At 37.4% G+C, this 11,536-nt stretch overlaps 1 protein-coding gene across 2 annotated transcripts in view; it reads right to left on the bottom strand.

Moving 5' to 3' along the window:
- The window catches only part of GNRHR (gonadotropin releasing hormone receptor), a 40,129-nt gene extending 30,885 nt beyond the window's left edge, over positions 1-9,244 (bottom strand). For both annotated transcript variants that reach the window (XM_004706291.1, XM_004706292.1), the window contains exon 1: positions 8,723-9,244. In XM_004706291.1, coding sequence (XP_004706348.1) covers positions 8,723-9,244 — 522 coding nt within the window. The remainder of the gene's footprint in view (positions 1-8,722) is intronic.
- Positions 9,245-11,536: the final 2,292 nt, after the last annotated feature.

Genomic DNA, 11,536 nt, shown 5'->3' with positions numbered 1-11,536 from the left:
CTTGTTCCATGTTCTCTTCTGGATCCAGCCTGAACCTCTGGCAGCTCTGGATCAATGCACTGCTCCAAAAGTTGTTGGATGATCGTCATTAAAATTCTACTTACATGTGATATCAATTATATTGTTCTTTAATTTGAGCATTCTGTGTGGGCCCTATTTCTTTGGAATGGAACTCTTGCAGGATGCTGGTCAAGTAGCTATCTTCTAAATATCTTGGCATAGACAAGGGCTTCATCAGTTTGCCGATACATTTCAATTGGTATTCCATCAATGCTTGGAGCCTTGTTTTTGGCTAATGCTTTCAGTGTAGCTTGACATCCTCCATCAGTTCCATTGGGTCTTGCTCATTTGTTACCTCCTGAAATGTTGGAATGTTGACTAGTTCTTTTTGGTACATTGATTTTCCATCTTCTTTTGATGCTTCTGCATAATTCAATATATTTACCATAGGATCAAGGCTTGATATTTTCTTGAATTACCCTAAGAAACTATTAATCCAGCTACTGTCATTATAGTTTTACATGTCCTGGATTTCAAATACAGAAAAACATACAAAACAAAACAAACCCAACAACAATAACAAAGTGAAGCAGAGAGAAACCTCTACAGAAAAGAAAGCAGAAAACACTAAAAACTAGAACATATTTAAAATGAGTCAAAAGGTGTATTCAAACAAGCAGCCATCTAAGTGGGGTGTCAACTAAGTCCACAGAGAAGAAGCAAAGCAGCTGGTGTGATCCAAAGATGACAAATAATAAAATCCAAATTCAATGGAGGGAAAGGTATCAGAGCTTAAATTGTGAATACCCAGTTTATAGAAAGGTATGGATGACAGTGGGAGCCTAAAATTCATCTGCATGGTACCTCCATGCACTAAGCCTCTGGTGGATTCTCTGACCATAGTTGAAGGAAGTGATAGCCTTACTATCAGACAGAGATTATTATAAACTTAATTATGATGGAAGGAACTATGGTATAATATGATACTTGGTCATCTGATCACCTTCTTGATCCATTTTGTATTGATTTAAATATTTAGCTTAAATATTTCTTGCCCGTTTCTCAACAGAAGTTTTTTTTTTCTGGCTGAGTTTTAATATTATTGTTGGTCTTTTTTTTCTTCCTTTAAAAAATAAATGTATTATTTTCAATTTATTTGTTTGTTTTGTATGCTTCCCAGTTTATGAAGCACAGAGAGGGTGGATGTATAGAAACTATCATTGATGTAATAGCTTATCAGGGATGGGGCGGAGGAGCATTGAGGGGAATTGTGGAGCAAATAATGAATATGGCAGTGGGGAGGATGCACTAGAACTGATTGTGGTAATGTGTATACAACTCTTTTAAAATATGACTGAATTATGGAAATGTATGCTATGTGATTTATAGTTCAATAAAGCTATTGGAAAATAAATAAAATGAGTAAAAGGGAGATCAAATGATATGTTATTAAATTTTAACCTATGTCTGCAACAATCTACCTTCCAATGTACTCTGTTTGATAGCAAGGCTACTTACATCCCTGGCCTCTGTTCAGAGGGGATTCACTAGAGGCTTGATTCACATGCGGACCCTGAAAATAATCTTAATCAAATGTGGTGAAGGGCTTTAACTGTCATCCATAGCTTTCAGCAAACTAGATCTTCAGAATTTAAGTTCTATTACCATAACTTCCTTTGGTATTAAATTTTATTATTAAAACCTTTGGATCACTCAGGCTAGTGTGATTCTTCCATGTGGACTTAGCTAATACCTCACTTAGATGACTGCATAGTTTTAAAAAGTATTAAATCATTTTATTGGGGGCTCGTACAACTCTTATCACAATCCATACATCCATCCATAGTGTCAAGCACATTTATACATTTGTTGCCATCATCATTCTCAAAACATTTGCTTTCTACTTGAGCCCTTGATATCAGTTCCTCATTTCCCCCCTCCCTCCCTGCTCCCCTCTCCCTCATGAACCCTTGGTAATTTATAAATTATTATTGTTTTGTCATATCTTACACTGTCTGACATCTCCCTTCACCCACTTTTCTGTTGTCCATCCCCCAGGGAGGAGGTTATATGTTGATCCTTGTAATCCGTTCCCTCTTTCTACCCCACCTTCCCTCCACCCTCCCAGTATCATCACTCTCACCAATGGTTCTGAAGGGATTATCTGTCCTAATTCCCTGTGTTTCCAGTTCCTATCTGTACTGGTATACACCCTCTGGTCTAGCCAGATTTGTAAGGTAGAATTGGGATCATGATAGTGGGTGGGAGGAAGCATTTAAGAACTAGAGGAAAGTTGTATGTTTCATTGTTGCTGCCCCGCACCCTTACTGGCTCGTCTCCTCCCCGTGACCCTTCTGTAGGGGGGTGTCCAGTTGCCTACAGATGGGCTTTGGATCTCCACTCTACACTCCCCCTCATTTACAATGATAATATTTTTTTGTTCTTTGATGTCTGATACCTGATCCCTTCGACACCTCGTGGTCACACAGGCAGGTGTGCTTCTTCCATGTGGGCTTTGTTGCTTCTGAGCTAGATGGCCGCTTGTTTATCTTTAAGCCGGTACGACCCCAGATGCTATATCTTTTGATAGCCGGGCACCATCAGCTTTTCTTCACCACATTTGAGTATGCATACATTTGTCTTCAGTGATCATATCGGCAAGGTAGGCACTCACTGATATGATTTTTTGTTCTTTGATGCCTGATACCCGGTCCCTTCTACACCTTGGCGTCACACAGGCTGGTGTGCTTTTTCTATGTGGACCCTGTTGCTTCTGAGCTAGATGGCGATTGTTTATCTGCAAGCCTTTAAGAACCCAGGTGCTATATCTTTTGACAGCCAGGCACCATCAGCTTTCTTCATCACATTTGCTTATGCACACAGCTGTCTTCAGCGATCGTGTCGGGAAGGTGTGCATCAAAAGTGTTCTTGCATTGAGTAAGTACTTGAGTGGAGGCCCAATGATGACTGCATATTTTAAGACCCCAGATGCTATTCTTTCTGACAGCCAGACACCATCTGATTTCTTCACCACACTTTGCTCTAGCACCCATATCGTCTATCATCTCTTCAGAGCAAGTATCAAGTAGCTCCACATCATAAGAATTAATTGTGTTTTGATTAGGGCTATAATTAAGTACCAGTTCAAAATTCATTGATATATCTATATTTTATACATATCTCTGGTCACTTTATAGACATCTTTATCCTTTTATTGAGGGACATTATAAATCATCCTCAAGAGACATATCGTAATTCTATTGATAGCATTATTAATTTAGCCAATAGCAAAGAATTTAAAACATTGCTGAGAAGGGGAAGTATACATGTATAGGACAGCTTTTTAAAACAAAGTACATGGATTGTTGACTTGTATAGATTTAAAAATTAAGTGACTGAACACTATTTAAATACATAAACAATGAAAGTTGGAGAAAGGGCAAGACTTCAGTAACACATTAATAAAGACAGAACCATGCCTGATAGACTATAAAATCAAAGAGAGTATGAAAATAGAAAATATATGGTAGTCCCAAGATGCCAGTCATAGGGCATCCTCAAAACAAGAGATCAAAACCAAAGTTCAACAACCTCCAAATCCCTAGCCTTATTTAACAGAGCCTTCGTGATTTAGTGGGTTGAGTGTTAGACTGCTAAGCATGAAGTCAACTGTTTGAAACTACCAGTTGCTTCATAGGAGAAAAACGACTTATAGTGATATCTCAGTTGTTGAGTGACTTCAAGCTTGACATTTCCACTACTTGAACAGCAAAGTTAGAAAAAAATCTTTACTCCATAGTCAAACCAAAATTCCAACTTGAAAAAGCCTGAATGGGCAGAGAGGGAGTCATATGTTGCACTCACTTTTAACTTACAGGGATCATGCTTCAGTCCGCAGACAACATACAGTGCTTGTGTTAGTGCATTAAAACATTCATCATTGTACTTTTTGGGGGTGCTTTAGTTGTGTAAAATATGTAACTATGACTCCAAAGAAAATTAGTGATCCCAGCAGAGGAAAATTGTGAGAAACATGATAGAATTAAAGAAAGAAATTATCGTGAAATTTGATGCAGGTCACCATTGTTTGATGTAGTGGCTGAACGTAACATGGCTAAGTTGACATTATCAACACTTAAAAAAATGTGGTTAAAGGGACTAATGTAGCAAATTGTGTGAAATGGTTAAGCAGGAAACAAAGAGCCCAGACCACCAAAAAATTTGAAAAGTGATTGTTGATTTGGATAAATCAGAAACAACTCCATGGAGATGATGTGATATACAAGAAGGCTAAAATGTAAAATTCTAGAAAAATGAATTTATAAGTGTGATTTCTGGATTTCAGAACCAATTATTTAGTTTTCCATTATTTATTATGGGAAAAATATGTTTAATTCTTGAACTCTTCAGTGCTCAAACACGGATTTGGAACAAGTTGAATTGGATAACTGAGGTGTCACTGTATAGTCTCAGAAACACAAGGGGCAGTTCTCTTCAGTCCTATAGGGTCACTGTGAGTTGGATTGTCCTATAGGATCCTATGAGTGCATGAGACCGTTCACCAGAAGCCTACACAAAGAGATGATTAACACATGGGAGGTGAACCTCAAAAAGTTCATGGGAAAATTCCATTCTTTTTTAATTCCATCTGTTTATGAAATTTTAAAGCCTCTTTTAATTGTATATATGTACTGTGTACTGTAATCTGACAATAAAGTAAGCTATAGGATAGGTAATCTTAGTAAGGCAATTATAAGAAAAAGAAAATATATGAATAGTACTGCACAGTATTTAAGTCATCTGTTTACAAGATGAATCACCTCCATGTTGAGTAGGCTGAGGCGGAGAAGAAAGAGGGGAGTCTGGTCAGCATGGCAGCCACAGAGGAGACAGCAAAGGAGGCAGACACACAGGGGGGAACTTTACGGAAATATGTCATAATTTCTGTTTGATGCTTTTGCTGTTCTGTTTCCCTAACATATTTCTACATATCACCAGTCCTTCTCCTATTTACTTTAGTTTCAGTGTCCACATCATATTAAAATATCTAATATACTTGCTTGAAAAAAATCTGCATATAAATGAATCCGTGCAGTTCAACTTGTGTTGTTCAAGGACCAGCTGTGTATGGAACAAGCAGTGAAGATTAAGGTCACTGCTTCAGCCTTTAATTAATCACTACAGGCTGCTTCTTTGCATTGGACTTATCCAAAGAGTGTGTTGAAGCTCAAGGCAAACTCAACAAGTGTCACAATTTAGAAATAAAACATTTCTATCTATCATCTTTCCTTTCCAATATACATAATGTTAGTCAGGAATTGAAAACATTTTTATTAATAGAGCTAGCAGAGATCAATATTAAAATAAAATAACTTGGACATAATACGAAGCAGCAGTCAAGAAATCAAATAATGGATTGCACTGGGTAAAGCTGGTACACAAAATCTCTTTCAAGTGTTGAAAACCAAGGATGTCACTTTGAGGACTAAAGTGTGCCTGACCAAAGCCAGGGTATTTTCAGTGATGCAACCTGATATGCAGGCGGAAGTTGGATATTGAATAAGGAAGACCAAAAAAAGAATTGATGTATTTGAATTGTGGTGTTGGTGAAGAATATTGAAAGTGAACTGCCACAAGAACAACCACCTGTCTTGGGAAAAGGATAAGAATTGTCCTTAAAAGTAAAGATGGAGAGATTTGTCTCACATAGTTTGGACATGTTATCAGAAGAGAACAGTCCCTGCAAAAGGTCATCATGCTCAGCACAGTAGAGAAGCAGGACCAGAGAGGAAGCCCCTAGCTAAGCTGGCTTCACTGATCTGCTCAAACATAACAATTGTGAGGATGGGACAGGACTGGGTAATATTTGTCATATGGCCACTATGAGTCGGAGCCAACTCAAAGGCACCAACACCATAAGCAGAGGTGTGTTTAACTAGCTCGGTGACATTGTAAAAACCAATGAATCCAGTTAAACTAGTCATTTTTGAGCTACAGAATAAGGAACAGTCAGTTGTAAACAACACTGAATAATGAATGTGACAGAATAAAATATTTCATGTAATAGTTTTTCATTTATATGAAGTGGTTTCAAAACCTTCGGGAGGATACCTGATGGTATAGGGGGTTACACCTTCAGCTGTTAACCACAAGGTCAACAGTTCAAAATTACCAACCACAAGGAGGGAGAAAGATGGTTTTTTTTACTCAAGTAAAGAGTTACTATTCCAGAAACTCACAGGGGCAGTTCAATCCTGTGCTGTAGGGTTGTTATGAGTCGGATTCCAACTCAGCAGAAAATTTTGAGTAAAATCTTTCAGGGAAAAATAGAATGAAAAGATAATGGGATTTTCCCACAAACTTTTTGAAGCCCCTGCATATGTGTGCAAAATAAAAAGACAGATTAGGTCATGGTGTAGTATTTATTAATTATGTTGAGTTAGTTACGGCTGGGAAAGGGTTGAATGTCATGGCTTTAGTTTTCTTATATGTACCATGGAGACAATAACACTGCCCCTACATACTTCAAAGAGTTAATATAAATGTCAAATAAGATTATATTAAGTATATGAGAGTTTTCAGGACATGTCAACAACTTCTTTAGTAATCTAAAGGGTTCCTGTAAATATGAAAGTAATTTGTTTTATGAAGGAAAATACATCATTTTCTGTGGCTCATATCCACATTAGATTCTTAGGTAGAGTAAATATTTGGACAGGCTCTTAAAAGAAATTTCTACATAATTCAAAATTAATTTTGGGTTGTCTTTTTACTATGTCAAGATAGACAACTATCTGGCATAAAATTTCTATTATTTTTGTGATAAAATAATTAACATCATAATTCAGTATTTTATTTATAGGCTCTGTTCTAGTCATTAAGAAATTGTGAAATTGTGGATTTCCTTTTAAATTATTATCACAAATTTAACTTATTTTAATTGCTGTATATTTAAGAAAGATCAGCAAGCTCTACTTAGATGAAGATCTTACATTGTTTTTGTAAGTAGACAGACAAACAGTCCTTTCTTAGTCTGTTTATTTTGATTGTTTTACTATTCAGACTCATGGCTAAAAATATCAGATCTATATGTTTCTCTGCTCTAACATTAAGGAGCACTGGCATCCATTTGTGAAAACTAAGACCCATGGTTAGACCCACCACAGCTCTGAGTGAGAACGACAAAGCTGTATGCTCTTATTAAGGTAAACAGCCTCAGAAACTCTACAAAAGGCCTTTCATGACTTGTGATAGATTGATGACAGTGAGTTTGATTTTGGTTTGGCTCTATTATTAACTAAATCCAACTTTTTGTCAAGCTTTGTTTTTTGTTTGAAATATCCCTCTTATTGTTAATTTCCTTGATACCACCCTGGCCACTCACCTAACACTTATAATGCCAAATTGTCTCAAAAGGTTCTCTTTATTAGGGTCGAGCCCTGGTGGTACCATGGTTATGAGTTGGGCTGCGATCTGCCTGGATGACATTTAGAAATCACCAGAAAGCAGCCCAGCAGGAGAAAGACTGGGCTTTGTAGCCAGTAAAGAGCTATAGTCTCAGAAACCCACAGGGGGTCACTAGGAGTCAGCGTTGACTCAATGGCAGTGACTTTTTATTTATTTATTTAGTAGTCTACACAAATATTCTTAATGAAAAAAAATCATTTGATTACTTGCACAGTACTTACAATGGCCTTAAAGTGCTGATATTAATCTCAGAATTTTCCCTGGCTTTCATTGTTTTCTGTAATTTAAATATGTAATATCTCTCATTCATTCATTTATCCAAACAATATTACATTTCTGTTTTTTCTAGGTATTTTATCAAGTACAGTAAATACCAATTAATGTGAATACAACAGCGATCCCACTATTTATTTATAAATCATAGTGGCAAAGCCAGTCAGGCAAACATACATAAAAGTTACAAAATTTCATGACAAAGAACTGATAGGCTATGAGAGTGTATAGTTGTGTAAATGACACAGAATGGAGCAGTGCTTTGTTTTGTTGTACAAAGGGTCACTCTGATTAGGAACCTACCTAATGGCACTTAGCCAAACAGGATGAGGTATAAGGAAAAACTGTGTTACCGAGTAGAACTATTCCATTGGGTTTTCTTGGCAGTGCTTTGTTAACATTCAAAAAATAGTATTTTTAGTTTTGCTAACATATAATTCACATATCATAAATTCAATAGTATAAAAATAATATTAATGGCAACCTACTGGTTTTAACTATAGTGACAGACTTTTTAGCTTCCAGTCCAAAAGTTCCAGATAAAATCGATTGTAACCACTTTCTACCTATGCAAATTCCAGAGCTCTTAAAAAGTTTCTCTTCATTAACAAATTTATGTCCACCAAGCAAAAGGAGAAAGAGATGGAAGACAATATTAAGAGGTAAAATTTGAGAAAACTACCTATTATATTTATAATACCTATTATAAATTATACTAGACATTCATAAAACATTGGATCAAACCAAGAGCTATCTAAGGTCTATAGTCCCTCCATTAGATAAACAACATATCTGAAACCCAGAGAAGTTTGGTAATTTCCCCAAGATAACACAACAGAGCCTGGATTACTCTACTCTTTCTGACTTCTAGTTCCCAGTATCTGAAAAATATTACAGTAATGCCATTGACAAGACATTTACTCAAGTTTATTTAGAAAAGCTGTGGTCTCCATATTGTAACAAATCAAAAAATCATGTTTACCTGTGGTCCAGCAAAGACACTACTGAGGATCCAGGCCAGGCTGATCATGGATTGCCGGAGCTTACTGTAGCTTTTCATAGCTATGGGCTTCGTGATGGCCAGCGAGCGGTCCAGGCTGATGACAGCCATCATAAAGGCTGGGGCGTACATGGAGAAGAGCTTGAGATAGCTGAGGACTTTGCAGAGGGCCTCTCCAGCATACCATTGCACTGTGATGTTCCACAGCCCATCCAGGGGCATGACAATCAGCGTCTCCAAGAGGTTGGCCAAGGTCAGATGTTTTAAAAGCACCTTCATTCTCGAGAGCTTTTTTCCTTTCTCTTTCTTTTGAGTCCATTTCTGAAGTTTCAACAAGAAAGAGGCATTAAAAGTTGTGGAAAGTAGAAAGAGGAAGAAAGTAACTGTCACTCGGATTTTACCAGAGAAGGTCAGGGTGGGGAGGTTGCCCTGCATCAATGGGATGCTGTTGTTGATGACTGAACAGTGATTTTGATTCTGTTCAGGAGAGGCACTGATTGCCATATTTCCCTACTGATAGAGTGTCAGGATTTGTATTTCTAGTGCTTCTGATTTATTGTAGTCAAATCGAGTCCAGTTTTATTTCTGCCTTCTTTGGTGAAAACGTCACAGGTTTGGATTTTTGTCAAATATTTTCTCTGAGTTAGTTTGGACTTAATGTAAAAGATCAAGGCAAACTTGTTTTGAGGGTTTATAATCCGGAGTGTTAAAACAGATCATGCTAGAGACCTTCTGAGGGCCAAATGTAACCGTAGTACCTCAGCAGATGGCCTGGTTTTCACAACATTTTTCCTAAGTGAAGAAAGACAGTAGAAACCTAATTTGCTAATGGCATTATGAAAATAAATTTAATTAAGAGATTGTTTTCCTAATAACTCTTAAGTGCCAAATAAATGTATGCAAAATAATAATGAAAAAGAGAACTTAAAATGTTCATTTAAAAGCTACTATCTCAACACATTGATTTCTCAAAAACATTTCTTTGTTTTCTTTTGCAGATACACAAAAAGCATGGTTTAAAACAGTTTTATTGATAAAATTTACATGTCACACAATTCAAGGATCTAAGTATATTAAAAAGAGTTATGCAATTGCCACCAAAATCAGTTTTAGAACATTATTTTCTTTCTTGTACTCCTTATTATTAACTCCCCATTTCCCGCCAACTTCCCTTGCCATAACCCTATGGACATACTAAATCAGTTACTGTCTCTATCAATTTATCCATCCTAGATTTCATACACAAGAACACTTACAAAAACATAAACTAAAAACCCCAACAATAATAACAAAAAGTGAAGAATAAAACTCCATAAAAAATAAAGCAGGCAATATTAAAAACTAGAACACATTTAAAATGGGTCAAAAAGGAGAACAAATTATAAGGTATTAAGTTTTAACCTAACTAAATCTGCACTAATCCACTTTCGAATGTATTCTGTCTGAAAGCAGGGCTACTCACATCTCTGGTTTATAGTTAGGGAGGATTCGCAGGAGGCTTAGTCCGTGTAAGAACCCTGTAAATGGGTTTTAGGCTTTCATTTTCATCGATAGCCCTGTGAAAACTGGATGCTCAGAATTTAAGTTCTAATACTGTTCCCCCCTCCATTCTTGAATTTTTTATTTACAACCATTGGATCACACAGGTTCATATGCTTCTTGCATGTGGACTTAACTGACACCTCATTTAGATGGCTACTTGTTTTAAGACAAGCCTTTAAGACCCCAGATGCTATTCTTTCTGATAGCCAGCCACTATCTGATTTTTTTTAAACCACACTTTCTATAGCACTCATACCTTTAAAGATCTCTTCATGAGGTCAAGTGTCAAGTAGGACCGTGTCAGAATAACTAATTGTTTTTTAGATTAGGGCTATGATTAAGTGTTTGCTTTGGGATTGGATATGGAGCTTTGATGTCATGGTAATGTTTTAGGTTGGGTTCTCTAGAGATGCAAGCCATCGAGGCTTGCATGTGTTTGTTGATAGAAAGAGATTTATATAAAAATGACTTACACAGATGTAGAAAGAGCTAAGGCAAGTATGGTTCAACTCAGCCTTCCCCTGACTGATGAACAGGAAGCAGAATGCAAAGGCTGAGACAGTGGAAGACACAGCGGATGCAGATTCTCCAAAACCCGATGCTGGTGGATATGAGGTCCAAAGTCAGCCTAAGGAATCTACCATTGGTAGTCTGTTGATGGCTCCTGGGATGGGCAGGCGAGGCAACCGGAGATTGAAGAACCGGAGGCAAATGCAGTTCTGGCAGATAAAAAGGACCAAAGAGGAGTCGACTCTGCTCCATCTCTTTCTCTTATATTAAAAAGTTTATGACACCAAGGAGACGTCATCAGGCTATGACACAATTTTTAGGTTGAGCCCCACCCGTACCCTTACTCAGGAGTGTCTAGTTGACATAATCCCTTACTATCACAGGCAACATGGAAGTGGACAGGTCTGTGCCCTCAGGGGAGCAGAAAGAAAATCTAATTAAAAACAAAGCAAAACATGGTTAGGTGAGTGTGCCTGCATCTGCCTGCTTGCCAGTGTCTGCTAGGGAGGCGAGTGTAGCTGCAGGGGGTGGGGCTGCATGGGAAGAAGTAAGAGGCAACAGAGAGAAAAGAAAAAGCAAACCCCCCCACCCCAAACTGAAAGAAACAAGTGAAAAAGAAATTTGCTGTTTTCGTGGGGATTTCTGATCCTTTGGCAATGTTGGTATGTGCATGCATATGCTGTATGTGGGAGGGGGCCATGAGGCACAAGGGGGCCAAAGAGTGAAGAAACAGATAAAAAAAAA

The sequence above is a fragment of the Echinops telfairi genome, unplaced genomic scaffold, assembly GCF_000313985.2.
Source record: "Echinops telfairi isolate 266 unplaced genomic scaffold, ASM31398v2 ScPeMD7_7468;HRSCAF=8506_0, whole genome shotgun sequence".
Taxonomy (NCBI): Eukaryota; Metazoa; Chordata; class Mammalia; order Afrosoricida; family Tenrecidae; genus Echinops; species Echinops telfairi.
This window is presented reverse-complemented; position numbering and strand designations above follow the sequence as displayed.